General features: G+C 35.2%; 1 protein-coding gene across 1 annotated transcript in view; it reads left to right on the top strand.

Moving 5' to 3' along the window:
• LOC113107040 (sodium- and chloride-dependent taurine transporter-like) overlaps nucleotides 1-16,129 on the top strand; it is a 31,695-nt gene that overhangs the window by 11,782 nt on the left and 3,784 nt on the right. The window contains exons 4-9 of the mRNA XM_026269174.1: nucleotides 9,269-9,512; nucleotides 9,584-9,716; nucleotides 11,086-11,220; nucleotides 11,323-11,426; nucleotides 11,510-11,634; nucleotides 11,874-11,986. Of these exons, the coding sequence (XP_026124959.1) occupies nucleotides 9,269-9,512; nucleotides 9,584-9,716; nucleotides 11,086-11,220; nucleotides 11,323-11,426; nucleotides 11,510-11,634; nucleotides 11,874-11,986 (854 nt within the window). The remainder of the gene's footprint in view (nucleotides 1-9,268; nucleotides 9,513-9,583; nucleotides 9,717-11,085; nucleotides 11,221-11,322; nucleotides 11,427-11,509; nucleotides 11,635-11,873; nucleotides 11,987-16,129) is intronic.

Below are 16,129 nucleotides of genomic sequence, written 5' to 3'. Positions count from 1 at the left end.
ACATGTTTTAGATGTTTTAGGTATTCATCAGACTAACAGGTTTGATTCGGGAAACACACACAACTGGAACTAAGTTTTGTCATGTCTTTATAATTGATCTACTTTTACTTTTAAAACAACACAGTGTGAAATTATGGTCTTCGACAGCATGGGCCCCTGAAATGTTGTAGTATATCTTTGTTTTCACAAAATATCTAAACATTTATCTATCTTAAAATATTAGTTATTACGTGTTTACAAAGTTGTCATGTCTGACGTTTACATTTTTAAGAACATCTGATATAGTTTATCATCTTTAAAATTGTATAACGTATATTTCACCAAACCTTGACGCCTGAAAAACGGGTTTAGCATCAGTCCACATTTCAGTTGTTAGCCAGAAAATGCAAGTGAGCCGATATTTCATAACCCAGATAATCTACATGATGTGAAACTAGCTCACAGTTACATTAGAGTTTTGGGGTTCTAGTTTATGTTGAATAGTGTTTGTTACTGTTCCACATGTTTAACACCACATTACTCCATTGTGAAGATATGTACTGTATAAAAGGTTTTTCACTGTAGTAGTCCAACTCTGAAACCAGACCAAACAAAAATGAGCTTGAGCCTTAGTTGAAGCAGAATTAAAATGTTTTCTTTTTATCTTTCCATGATTTGTGCGTGTTGTTCTGAACCACGGTTTCATTTTAAACATCACAATCGTATTGTATTGTCCTGTATGATTGTAAAGAGTTTTGTGTGTGTCAGTCTCTGGATTTTTTTTTTTTTTTTTTTTGCAAACAGAACTGCTGTAATGTTAGCGAGCTCTTTGTGTTGTCTGCTTTACTGTGTTTATATACGTTAGATTTCCTTAAATTTGCTCGATTAAAGTATTTAACACAGTTTTGGGTAATGTGAGTGTGTGTGAATATAGAGGATCTTTACAAATATTTTTTCTTGAAATATCCATCTAACACTCTGAACCAAGACTGCTTCTTTTAAATATAACATTAACACATTCATAATAATTATAGTTCTCGGCCGATTTGTACATTATTAAATTATATTAGTGGTCATCACAAACTTAAGGTGTAAACAAAACCACCATGCAACAGTGTACTTTAGATTTACTAGAAAGATAATTTTGATGCTTTGTTCGCAAGGAAAACATACATTGTTTAAGATGAAAATAATCTCACTGAATGTGCTAAAGCATCCAATGTTTTATGACTACTGAAGGTGTCACATCCTTGTTTGTTTCACACTTGTGGGGTCCTACCTACTTTCCAAGTGTGATACTTAAAAAAGCTTTAGTGGCATATAGTTAACCACAGAAGACTTTCTGCATGCTCCTGTTACAATGGCGGCCGTTGCTCCAAACAGTCCATGTTGAGAACAATTTTTTCAATGATAAACAAGCTGTTTCAGTCAATTTAAATTTATTTTAAAACCGAATGATCAGTCAGATAATAGTGTATTCGGTATAACAAACCTGAACAATGATGTTGTAATGTTTCTTTTTCAGTGTTTACTCACCCTTTTATGTGTTCCTTGCTCTATGTTTAATAAATGGCTGATGGATTAAGTTTTCCCAAGCCACAATACATTACTGTTACTTGAAACAAGTGTCTTAACAAAAATCATAATAAACCTCATAATCTATAATCAAAATATCTTCCAGTGAAAATGACAGAATTCTCTTTGGTGACATAAGCTAGGCTTCGCCGGTCAAAACACATCCCTAATTAGGCCCCTTCACCCTCCTCCACTTTTAGAGTGCAACACCCCCATCTCAACAACCAACCAAGCAACATTTGAAACGTAGAAACAAGACCACCCTTTTTTTTGTTTAAATGTACAGAAGATCCACCACTACTTCCTCGTGACTATGGCTAGTCTTCATCCCCTGTGAGCGGCTGACCTCATAAACTCTGCAGTTATCGCAGGTTTTCCTAGATCTGCGAACAAGGGGTTTTACAGCACGGTCAACGGAGCTACTGCAACATCTTGTTGATCAAAACATTATCTACATGGACTGACAGAATCAGCTTCAACAATCAAATTTGTCTGAAACCGACGCACTCTCTAATTTTTCAAATAATAAGGCTTCGACGGATCTGAACCATAAACCAGAAATTGAAACTGAAATTGCACAAGGCCTGGATCGTCATGGATTAATACAGTCAGTCCAGATTCTGGGAAATGGTGACAAAATTCTATATTGATTAGGGTACAAAGTTTATCTCTTGAATTAAATTCTGAAAAGGATGTCTGACGCTGGGCAAAAGCAGATGGATTGCAACTGGAGTTCTGGTGCCACTACGGATGATCAGCTGAAGTGCGACTGCACCCCGGGGGAAGCGTGTCATGTAACAGACAACATAGACACTATGTTTAAACAGCGTTACCGAGAACAAATGATCAAACTGATGCATGCGGTCATAGAGAATCCAAATCATGATTGTACCGGAGATACCAAGTGTGTAAAAAATCTTAAGAATGAAATGAATGTTGTAAGAAGCCTGAAAAATAACCCATGGCCTGATTTGACTAGTATGTTTATTACCAGTAAAGAATCAGTCTGTGTAACGACTAGAAAAATTCTGGATGTGATGTCTGAATGTGACGATGAGATGGACATTTACGAGGTTCTCTGTCTGTGTACATGTGTAACAGATTTATGTACATTGTTGGTTTCAAAAAATTATGGTTCCATGACATGTGAAATTGTTCAAACTTACGTCAACTACATAATAGAACAAAACATGCTGGCCTGTAGAGATTTTCTTTTCTGGCTAGACCACCTGTAATGTCATTATTACTGTTTGTTAGTAATGCCAATTTGACCATTTTCTTCACTATTTCAATGTATAAATGTATATTCAAAAATCTATTGTTGAAATAAAAAGTTCAATCACATTTTAATCTTTTGTGGTTTATGAAACAATGGGTCTGAGCTCATGAAAAATGTGTTAATGTTATATTTAAAAGAAGCAGTCTTGGTTCAGAGTGTTAGATGGATATTTCAAGAAAAACATATTTGTAAAGATCCTCTATATTCACACACACTCACATTACCCAAAACTGTGTTAAATACTTTAATCGAGCAAATTTAAGGAAATCTAACGTATATAAACACAGTAAAGCAGACAACACAAAGAGCTCGCTAACATTACAGCAGTTCTGTTTGCAAAAAAAAAAAAAAAAAAAAATCCAGAGACTGACACACACAAAACTCTTTACAATCATACAGGACAATACAATACGATTGTGATGTTTAAAATGAAACCGTGGTTCAGAACAACACGCACAAATCATGGAAAGATAAAAAGAAAACATTTTAATTCTGCTTCAACTAAGGCTCAAGCTCATTTTTGTTTGGTCTGGTTTCAGAGTTGGACTACTACAGTGAAAAACCTTTTATACAGTACATATCTTCACAATGGAGTAATGTGGTGTTAAACATGTGGAACAGTAACAAACACTATTCAACATAAACTAGAACCCCAAAACTCTAATGTAACTGTGAGCTAGTTTCACATCATGTAGATTATCTGGGTTATGAAATATCGGCTCACTTGCATTTTCTGGCTAACAACTGAAATGTGGACTGATGCTAAACCCGTTTTTCAGGCGTCAAGGTTTGGTGAAATATACGTTATACAATTTTAAAGATGATAAACTATATCAGATGTTCTTAAAAATGTAAACGTCAGACATGACAACTTTGTAAACACGTAATAACTAATATTTTAAGATAGATAAATGTTTAGATATTTTGTGAAAACAAAGATATACTACAACATTTCAGGGGCCCATGCTGTCGAAGACCATAATTTCACACTGTGTTGTTTTAAAAGTAAAAGTAGATCAATTATAAAGACATGACAAAACTTAGTTCCAGTTGTGTGTGTTTCCCGAATCAAACCTGTTAGTCTGATGAATACCTAAAACATCTAAAACATGTGTTGGTGCAGACCATCTAAAATGGACTAAGACATGCCCCTTTCAATGAATTCTTTCTACATGTGATCTCTGGTTTATTTAGTGTGATGTTTAGAGAAACAGAGAAAGGAAATAGTTCCTGTGACATCCATGACTTTTAATGTCTAACTTTAAGTGTAATAGATGGGTTTGTATTAAGTGTAACAGTCAGAACAGAAAATGGCAGAACTCATTTTCAAGTTGATTGAAAATTTTGTGTCTTTGTGACACTGGTAGACCAGAAAAAGCTCTAAAGTGCATCACAATCTCAGTTTAAACAGTCTCTTGACAATCATTTAATCATCTTGTACTACATTTTGTTCATGTTTTTGCCTGTTTACCAAACTCTGAGAATAGTCTTTATCTAAAAAACAATGAAAAAGATACACGGCTGGTGGGCCGGATCAACATTAAAAGTTTTCACAATAGTTTAGAAGAGAGGATTTCATATTTTCAAATTAGGTATTTGTTATTCTGATACATATTGCTGTTGTGGAAACATTTCCTGTATAAAAGAGTATGTCTATAACCTATTCAAGGGGGTTTAGTGCAATCATATGGACCTTAAACGTAATCACATTACAACAAGGTCACATAGTCCCTCTAGTAAATCCACCAAAATTGGAGAAAGCAGAAAATTCTTAGCACACAGTAGATGTTAATGCTTCTGACATAAAGGGAGTACACATAGGCCTACTCTTTAATGTCCAGTAGAAATGTTGAAACTAACGAGTACGACAAATAAAAATGTGAACATCATCATCAGCTATATGAACAAGAGCTCTAGATGTAGGGGCGATATTTTTATGCTGTAAAAATTCCTATGAACAGGCACTGTATGTTTGACCACAGTCAGAGAAAACTCTTCATCAGAAAATGGCAAAACAACATGTAAACAGATCAGTCGACTATCTCTGGTAAAAATAAATAAATAAAACAAAATAAAATAGAATATATTTACAAGTCACACTTTGACAATTTTTGTCTTATGTGCTCATTACAGCTAAAATCCTGTTTTGTCAAATGCCGTACACACTTTTGCATTTCATAATTCAGTGATTTTTTTAGTCAGTTTTGCTACGTATGCAAGAGTTATTTTTGAATTTTTCTATAACCATTACAAAAGTGAGAACATCGTAGTTCTCAAATGTGTCTGTATTACAACAAAAGCCCATCTAACAAATCTGGCAGAAGTGGGAGAAACAGATGTTTAGCACATACACACATTGTAGATGCTTGCGTACACCAGAGATGTTGCTTTATTTGAGTCAAAGAAGATGGCCATAGGAACGGATAACATTCTTTAATGTTGTTGTGTTTTGTCAAAATAATAAAAAAGTTTGGTCAAATGTTTAATACTTTTTCTTAAATGAATAGGATGTGCTCAGCCTGCTCTCTTTCCCACGCGAGAGTTAGCATGAACTTACAGGAGTCTTAAAACAAAAACGGCCAAACAAACAAAATGTGAATAGTTTCATCTGCTATCTGAACAAGATGACTTAATCTAGTGGATTAATAAAAAATACCATTTACAAATCAACATAATTTTTTTTTAACAATTGTATTCTGAATTTTATATGCATTGTAAACATTTGCTTTCTTGCTATACTCTCTTTCTTAGTGATTTGGTCACGTGAATACACAAAAGGTTATGGATACAATTTATCTCTACACAGGAGTGTGGAAACTTTAACATGCTCAAACTTAAACGAGTGGGCATCTTTCAGTGGAACCGTTTCATTTGTTTAGGTTGTAATAGTTTTAAGTGTAAAACAGCTAGACTTAATTTTTTGTTGTGTCGATGCTTCATGTGATCACACTTTTTGGACAGACACAAAGTTGCACTAAAAGAAATATCTCGAAGAGAAAAACTGTAACTTAAGTTCTTAATTTTCATTTATTCCTATTATGATGAAACCACACAGAGATCACCTAAAAACGTACAGTCCAACAAACAAATTGTGAACGGCCGTCCAAAATCTTGATATGGCTAAATCTTGAGGTGTAAGAAAAATGTCATTTAAAAAAACATTGTGATTCTTAGATGTGAAACACCCTTGACATAATCTGCTGGCATGCAAAAATAGTCATAAATGTTTTAGCACAGCTATCTACACAAATAGTATGAGAACTGTATATCGTGTCACTTGCATAGAAAATTCATTACCAGTTTATCAGAGTCAAAAGGAAATGATGATAATAGTTGAAACATCCTTAGCTTGTACATTTCTTTCATTTTGAAAATCACAGCTGCTGGTGCTAATTTTTTTTTGTAAACCATTTAACATTACATGATGCCTACAAAATAGTCAAATAGTCAAAGTGTATGTTTTCTGTTCTAGGTAAGAACATTTACACCAAGTGTTATAGGCCGGGTAAATAATTCGAAAATAGTATTTCTGTCGAATGAGAAAAGTTCAGTCATGCATTTAAGATGTAGAAATGATGTTTTTGCCAAACACATCCAAAGAGTTTTCTACTCGTGCGAAAAAAAGCACTTGTGTGCGTAAATGATCTAAAGAAACAATGCTGGTCATCAGGTTAATTAAACATTTTTTAAGACAATAGACAGTGTGCCTTGCTTTAGTGACACACAATGTGTAATCTTTTAAACATGTTTAAAATGGAAGGTGTAATTATTTTACTGAGTTTAAGCTAAATGTATATTTGTTCATTTACAGTACACATACTACAGGTTAGATTATTAAATTAAAACATTTCTTACATAACACAAAGTAAAAACAACAAATACGAATTTGCTCATAAATAAAATTTTGTTTACTCAGATTTACTGTGTGTGTCTGTGTGTGTGTGTGTGTGTGTGTTTGTGTTTGTTTGTGGTTCAGGTATACCCCATCTTATGGGGAACAATGATGGCAATATCCAAAATCCTTGGGGATTGTTTTTGTCCCCGTGAGGAAACAAGTTTATAAATCATACAGAATGAAGTGTTTTTGAAAATCTTAAAATGAAAGAAATTTTCTGTAAGGGGTAGGTTTAAGTGTAAGGTTGATGTATGGTGATGCAAAATACAATTTGTACAGTCTAAAAAACATTACGTCTACGGGATGTCCCATAGAACATGGAAAACCAATGTGTGTGTGTGTGTGTGTGTGTGTTTAGAGTTGGTTTTAAAATTAGCGTGAGATTTCAACTCCTTTTACACATCACATATTATGGATAGTATTTTCTTAACATTAAGGAATGCTTGTTTGATTTTATTAATTTCAGATAACATTCAATTATTTATCTCTTCAGCGACTTGGTTAGCTGATGATTTAGATAATGGTCTCTCTCACTCTTTGAAATTCTCACCTGGAAAGACACCAGACATCGTCCTCGTTTTCAAATGTGTTTGTAGACGGGGGGCATGTGGCCTGTCGGTGCCTAGGTATCAGCACCATATAGAGCAAACAAACATTGATCTTGCCAAGACATCAAAACCCTCACTTTTGCACAGCCATTTTTTCCCCCCCAGGAAAAAACCCAGACACCTCCCCACTGTCTCTAGGTGTGAACAACAGGACTTCACAGAAACCCCCCCCCCCACAGCTCTGGTTACAGATACAACCATCATAAGAAACCCCCCACCACTGCTCTGGTTACAGATACAACCATCATAAGAAACCCCCACCACTGCACTGGTTACAGATACAACCATCATATATCCAGTAATAAACACAACACAAGTCAAATCTGAGATCTCTTTGATCTTTTGATTTACACACCTCTGCCATGTCAATCAAGGGTCACAGGACCCAGTGGCATGGCAACCGCTTTGACTGACAGGCCTTATAGTCATAAATCAATCCAAACTGACCATGCACACTTCTGACTACCTGTCAATCTACACGGACTGTACGGCCATAAATCAGGCCATAAATCAGGGTAATAAATCATCAAGACTTGAGATAAAGTGTATGATAGGACTACTCACGTTTGCCGTTCTCTAGTCAGCTGTCACGGCGGCTCCTGGCACCACGGAGCGAGCTTGTGGTACTTTGTATTAATTATAGCATAAAACTGGCATTCGGCCCTCTGATTGCCCTCAGCCCTAGAAAACGAACTCTAAAAATATGACATCAGACGCAGTGTCATAGCCAACAGGTGAAGCTTCATTGCTCTGAGAATAGAGTCGCTTCAGCTGTGTTTGACTCATTAACGCACAGCAGGGCCCTCAGAGAAAACAGAGTTTCTCCATCTCATGAAGTCTCATGTGAGGTATCATTCATATCGCTAACACAAAGACAGGTTACATGCAGCGCAAGCAGTGATGCTTGTCTTCTCATTTCTGAGCAGCTCTAGTGCTGGCAGTCTAATGATGAGCCCGTTGGTTTGTGTTGGTCTGGTTCGTCCATCGGGACGTTAGGTCCAGGACAGCACTACAGATTGCGTAGAGAACAAGCTGACAAGATAGATAGTCTAATTAACTCTTCCTTTCCTCTTTATAAACCTGAAATGGTATTCTACTTTCATAAAGTGACATTTCCGAGGGAAATATGATGCAGATTTTGATCACAGGGTATGGTTGCACCGAGTTAGTTGTTTCACTACTAAATATTTGAGTGGCGTTCTATTAAACCCTACGCATAAACTAAATATTTAAAGAAGCAGGAGTAACGGCTGTAATAAAATGGCAGATCTATTGAATTAGATCAATGAGCTCATGTTTTACCTGACAGACCTCAGTGTTTTTGACGATTATGCTGATATCTAGAATCATAAGAGAGAACATTATAGTAATGCTTACTTAACGGCTCTTGAGCATGAAATTGATCAGAATTAAACACTTAAATTAAATTAAATAAAACAATATAGATAAATATATAAACAAACAAATAAATACATACATAAATACATATTATATTAACATATAAATTACATTTTAACATATATTCAAATAGAAAACACTTGTTTTGAAATTGTAATCATTTTCAGAATATTTTAGTTTTAACTATTTTTGAAGGAACATCCTACCGACTCCAAACTTTTGAACGGTAATATATATATACTACATTTAGCAGATGCTTTTATCCAAAGTGACTTACAGTGCATTCATGCTATCAATTTTTTACCGAGGGTATCAAACCCCCAACCTTACGCTTGTTAATGCAATGCTCTACCACTTGAGCTACAGGAACACATGTACTGTATATACACACACACACACACACACACACACACAATCTATAGATACATTTATATGTAATTTATATATAATTAGGACCAGTGTCAGTAAGTAATTTGTAGTAAACACTGGTAAAGTTTTGCTTTCCTGTTGACTTGTGTTCTGTCTGTGCATCAGGAATCGGCTACGCTTCGATCGTGATCGTGTCTCTGCTGAACATCTACTACATCGTGATCCTGGCGTGGGGTCTGTATTACCTGCTGCAGTGTTTCCAGCACGAGCTGCCCTGGGCCCGCTGTAGACACAGCTGGAACACCGCCAGCTGCGTGGAGGACACCATCCGCAAGAACAAAAGCCTCTGGCTCTCCGCCAACGTCACCAGCCTCACCAACCTCACCTCGCCGGTCACCGAATTCTGGGAGTGAGTATCGAGCGTCGTCCGCAGGCTGTGTGTGTACGAGTCTTGTCTCATCACTCTCATGTCACCTGCAGACGGAACGTCCTCAGCATCTCTTCGGGGATCGACGAGGTCGGCGGTCTGAAGTGGGATCTGGCGCTGTGCCTCCTGGCCGTCTGGATCATCTGCTTCTTCTGCATCTGGAAAGGAGTCAAATCCACTGGCAAGGTGAGGAAGAGGATGAGAACAGTCCACTACAACGCCACAAATCAGGCCTTTACACCTTTGGACATGCCTCAGTTTATTCCCCCACATTTTGAGAAATGGTCATTATGTTTAAAGACTGAAAACTGTAGCCAACCACATAAAATGGCCAAGTAGAAGCCAAATGAGTGTTGCAAGCAATAACATTTGCCTTTCAATAAATCAGATAATAATCAGAAAGGATTAATATTAATATTTATGAGACAAGATGGCCAGAATTCCTTGGTTCATTTGAAATATTAGTAAGTGCTTCATTACAGAAGTAGCAAAGAACTGCAAAATCAGATTCTTTGATTCCTGTTTACTTGGATCACTCGAACTGAACATGTTTAATATGTTGAAAACCTAGAAACCCAATCTCAAAGCGGTTTTCTTTCCATTGTTGCCATTGTTACAGAAAGTAAGCATTTAAAGAAAAACAAGACACTTTTTGGCTCACTTAGGCTGCATGTATTTGTTCAAAAATACTGTTAAAAACAGAAATATTGTAAAATATTATTCAAATTCAAAATAACTGTTTTCTATTTGAATATACTGTAATATAAAATCTAATTTATTCCTGTGATGTAAAGCTGAATATTCAGCATCATTACTCCAGTCTTCAGTGCCACACGACCCTTCAGAAATAAATCTAATATGCTGATTTGCTGCTTAAGAAACATTTTTTATCATTATTAATCTTAAAATCTGCTTAATATTTTTTTCAAAGATTGAATAAAAAGTTAAAAGGAGTAACATTTAAAATATTAATCTTGTGGAACATACGTCTTTTCTTCTTGCTGAACAAAAGTATACATTTCTTTTTAAGGAAAAAAACTCCACAAAAAAGGTTTTACAGGGTCTTTAACTAATCAAAAATCCAATCACATCATGTGAAAAAACACATAAGACATCCCAAGATAACCAAGGCTTTACACAACCAACTAACATGAAATAGATAGACATGAAAATGCCTCTAGATTTTTTTTTTTTTTTTTTTTTTTGCTGTCTAGAAACTGTGGGATTATAATCGCAGACACACATTGAGCCTCATTCATGAAACATGAGCAGAACCGTTTTCTGTGTAAATCATTTGTATAACCATTCAATTCAATGCAGCGCTCTGCAAAAAAAAAAAAAAAAAAAAAAAGGGATTTTATGAGCAAATTACACAGAAATCCATTCTGCTCGTGTTTCGTAACTAAGACCAAATTACTGTGCACTTTCACAAGCCTTCCTTTCAGAGTTTGTTGCTCTCTGTGGGTTTCATTTGTGCCTTACGTAGGTGTATAATTATTTTATATTCATTATGGAAATCCACAAACCCTCTGGCCTCTTCTCGGTCTGTCTGTAGGTGGTTTATTTCACAGCGACGTTCCCTTTCCTCATGCTGATTGTGCTGCTGGTTCGCGGTGTGACTCTGCCTGGCGCTGCCGAGGGCATCAAGTTTTACCTTTACCCCAATCTGACCCGCCTAAAAGACCCCGAGGTACTGAAACACACTGAAAGAAATCTTTGTGCAGTGTTGCTTCTCATTTAAAGGAAATGTGATGTAGCAAACTACGGTCTCTGTCTCTGTGGGCTGCTGTAGGTGTGGATTGATGCAGGAACTCAGATCTTTTTCTCATACGCTATTTGTCTTGGTGCGATGACATCACTGGGAAGCTACAACAAGTACAAGTATAACTGTTACAGGTGAGGACTCGTATGTTTTCAATGCATCTTTATAGCTATATGCTGTCTTATTTATTCTAAAAACATTGTGTGTGTGTGTTCAGGGACTGCTTGCTGCTGGGATGCCTGAACAGCGGTACCAGTTTCGTGTCAGGCTTTGCCATCTTCTCCGTCCTGGGGTTCATGGCACAGGAGCAGGGCGTGGCCATTGCCGATGTGGCCGAGTCAGGTGATACTCAGGGTCAAAGGTCACCAACCTGCTCACACAGAATTCTTGGAATGAGAGGGAGGAAGTTAATTTATGAGTGTCACTGATCTTATGTGCTATATGTTATATGAAGCTCTTTCTACAGCATTTTGGGCATGTGTCAGTTAGCACAGAAAGTAAATTATTCTTTGTGAGAGTCTGCTAGTATGTCACGTGATAGGCTTTTCTTCACCACATGCCTTTCTTTCTGTGTCTGTCAGGTCCCGGTCTGGCCTTCATCGCGTATCCAAAGGCCGTCACAATGATGCCCCTGCCGACGGTCTGGGCCATACTTTTCTTCATAATGCTTCTGCTGCTGGGCCTAGACAGTCAGGTTAGATCGACACACACAAACATACACCTACACTTCCCGCTGCAAAAGTTCACAGAAAAATTGACATTCTGTCATTTACTCCCACTGAATGACTTCATTTCTTCTGCTGAACACCAAAGATGATAAAAGATGTAAATTATATATGCTTGGTTGATGTTTATAAGTAAGATCGTCCTGATGATGCATTAACCAATTTTTTTTAAAGATTATTTTTATTGTTGGTGGATAAGTATGCACATATGTGAAAACACACAGTGAAGAATGTTAGGGCACTATGGATTGATAATGAACTGAAGAACATGATGGTAGAAAGTCACTTGGCCAAGGGTTTAGCAAACAGTACTGGCAATAAGGAGGATTGGGGAGTGTATTGCAAATTGCGAAATTAAGTAACTAAAATTAATCTGAAAAAGAAAAGGAAGTTTTATAAAGTAAAAAGTGAATATAAATAAGATAGCAAAACAAAAAAATGTGGAATTGTGGATTCTTAATGAAATAATGGGTAGGACTTTGTCATTAATAAAGTACATGTTAACTGATATTATTCCATCAAATGACAGCCAAACTAAAAAAATAATGTGATGAGCCAGCCTTATGTTTCGAATTGAATAAAGTAAATGTACAAGTGGAACAAAAATTTATAAGTATAAATATAAATAAACTATCAGGAATGGATAACTTAGTTGCCTTGTAAAATGCAGCACTGAGTTTTAATGGTGCTAATAGTCGACCAATATGTTTACTGCCAGTTCTTAGTAAAGTGTTTGAAATGATAGTCTGCGAACAAATTAATTTCTTCTGTAAGGAGAATAAATTGTATTATTATTATTTGTATTGATAATTTGCATATCAAGTAGGACATTTAACAGGAACAGCATTAACACATTTGTTTAGTACAGATTTATGATAATAATTTAGTAGGAGCGGTATTGTTCGATTTTAGCTCTGGTTTTGATGTATTGGATCATAAATTACAGCTGGAAAAATCTAAATGTTATAAATTTACTTCTCAGACTGTGCATTGGTTTAAAAGTTATCTGACTAATAGGAGGCTATGTTTATTTTATAATGGAAGTTATTCGGAAGTGAAAGAGTTACAATGTGGTGTGCCTCAAGGAAGTAGTTTAGGACCGTTGTTATTTTTTATTTTTACCAATGATCTTCCTTTGGTTTTGAAGTGAGAAATGACAGATATGTACGTACGTAGATGAAACAACATTATATCTACCAGCAACATCAACTGAAAAATTATCTGTTGATTTAGAGTTACAATTAGTGGTAAAATGGGTATGAAATAATAAGATGGTTCTAAATTTAACGAAAACCAAAAGTATTGTGTTTGGATCAAATTCTTTTTTAAGTTATATTTTCAGGATTTTATGCATTTAACAGACATGACAGTAGAGAGATGACAGGAAAGCATTGGGAAGAGAGAGGGGAGTGGATTCAGCATAGGACCTCGAGACAAGAATCAAAAAAATGAGCACAACTGCACTATGTATGTCGGCACACTAACCACTAGACTATTGTGCAGGTCGAGTACATTAGATAAATTACAGTTAGTCCAGAACAGAGCTGAACTGTAATAGAAGGGTTAATATTATGAGAATGCACTAAATTCTAGGTTGGCTACTTGTGAAGGATAGAACAGTTTTTTTTTTTTTTTTATAAGAAATATTTTGGTGTCAAGAGTTTCAAACGTACTGTATTGTTAACTTTTGTATAGTAGTGTTAGCCATGATTTTAACACAAGGCATGCATCAAAAGGATATTTTTTGCTTCCTGTTTCAAAAATTAATGCAAAGCAACGGACTGTAATGTATAGAGGAATGAAAATATTGAATGATTTACCATCAGACATTTTTTCACACGTTTTTTAATAGGGAAAATGAGGTTCAGAATATCGTTAAAGAAATATTTAATGGCACAGTATACAGTACATTGTTGATTTTGATGTTCTGAATGTATTTTAGGTTTGTATATTTTATTGTATTGTTTTTTATTGTTAAAGATCGATGCAATTTACTTGTTGGACCCCATGAAGAATAGCCACTAATGGGGGCCTAAATAGACAAATAAAATAAAAGTCATTTTTGGGTGACCTTACCACTGAAACATAATTGGAAACTCCATTAAGTCTCTGAGTAATACAAATGTCCTTTGGGTGGTGGTGTGACATATGAGTGTCCTGGTGTTGGAATGAAAGACTGCAAACATTGAGATGGTTAAGCCAGCAGATCATAACTTAACAGCATAGTGTTGAATCCTGATGTGAAACATCATCTCTCTGTGGTTGTGCGCTAGCCTCGAGGAATAACACCACTAGATTTTGGGCTGCCTCCCACAAACACACCATCACACTCAAATATCACGAGATGCTGATGGTATTCCAGGCTCATATGACTTGCTGAAATGCCAATGTGCGGTGGATCACATTTCCTTTTGCGTAAGTGTGTGTGTGTGATTACACCTACATCACACACACACTCAAGCAAAGACACAGAGCAACAACAGTATGAACATGGGCCTAAATAAGGGTGCCATTATTATGAATGTCCTCCACTCTGCAGAAGGCAAAGAAAATATGTCAAAAATGATTTGTTATGCCTTAGACTGTGCTGAAGCACGCATGTTTTGATTTTCCACAGTTCAGGGTCAAATGTCACCACTGTTTGTTTGTTAGGACACTTTACCTCAGATGACTTCAAGATGCTTGTTCAATTAAAGCAGTGTTTTTTTTGTTTAATCATAGATAAATATCATCAAGGACTTTTTTTGGTTATTAAGTTATACATAATTTTAATTTGACATATTAACCTGAAAAAGATAATAATTTAAGCTATACTAAAATATACAAAATCAAAACAGTCGCTTAAAGGAATAGTTCACCCAAAAATGAAAATTTGCTGAAAACTGTCTCGCAAATAGATCCTGTACAATGAATGGGTGCCGTCAGAATGATAGTCCAAACAGCTGATAAAAAAAATGTCACAAAAATCCTCAAATAATCCACATCACTCCAGTCCATCAGTTAACATCTTAAGACAAAAGCTGCATGTTTGGAAGAAACATATCCATCATAAAAACATTTTTAACTTCTAACCATTGCTTCTTGCTAAAAATTACAAGTCCATAATCCATAACACTTCCTCCAGTGAATAAGTTCATCCCACATTGGATTTTTTTGTTTAATGTTCATGCATTTTAAAGTCTGTGCTGTGATTGTTTAACATATTTTTGTCATTTAATATCAAATAAAAAGTTTTTTTTTTTTTTGTCCATTAAAATTATATGCCATTTCAGTACTGAACCGACAGAAGTGAATGAATATGACATTTAAAGTATTTTCAGCAAAATGCAAAAACTATGATTGAAACTAACAATGCTGTACTGATGGTCACTAGTAGGCATCTGTACTGGTCTGCACTATCCAGTGACCTCTGCTTCAAAAACATTGGTATTGTCCAAATCACATCACTTCTCATTTACCTTAACCAGGCACAGCATTATAGAGCAATATATGACAAAAGCGCTCTATTCCATGTGCATTTGTTTTTTCATAGAATATATAGAATAGATTTTTAAATAAGGTTTTATTGAATCTAAACAAACATGAAAGTGGCAAGTGACCGGTCAATACAGCTGCTTGCTTATGCATGTTTTCAGTAAGCATTTTCAATTTCAGTGTCACTCTGGTTTGTACACAGTTTAAGTCATAAGTACTTACCAGTGTAATAACCTCATACTAAAAAAAAATATATATATATATATATATATATATATATATATATATATATATATATATATATATATATATATATTAATTGAATTAACAAAATGAATATTAGATGAAAAACTAAAAAAATTAAATCAATAAAATGAAATACATATAAATACATTTCAGCTAAATATTTTTTTAACTACTAAAATTAACAAAATTATTTAAATTAAAATGACAACTGAAAATTTAAGAAATAAGTTAACTAGCTGAAACCGGTAATGAAAATAGAAAAATATGTAAACTAACTGAAATCAGTACACCTACAGTATGTAATAAATTGACGAAAGCTAAAGCATATTCATAGGCTAAAAAAGAAAACCAAATAAAAACTACCAAAGCAGTTCAACTAAAATTGAAATGTT

Source organism: Carassius auratus, chromosome 8 (genome assembly GCF_003368295.1).
Source record: "Carassius auratus strain Wakin chromosome 8, ASM336829v1, whole genome shotgun sequence".
In the NCBI taxonomy this organism is placed as follows: Eukaryota; Metazoa; Chordata; class Actinopteri; order Cypriniformes; family Cyprinidae; genus Carassius; species Carassius auratus.
The sequence above is the reverse complement of the archived record's forward strand: the minus strand, read 5'-3'. Positions and strand labels throughout refer to the sequence as shown.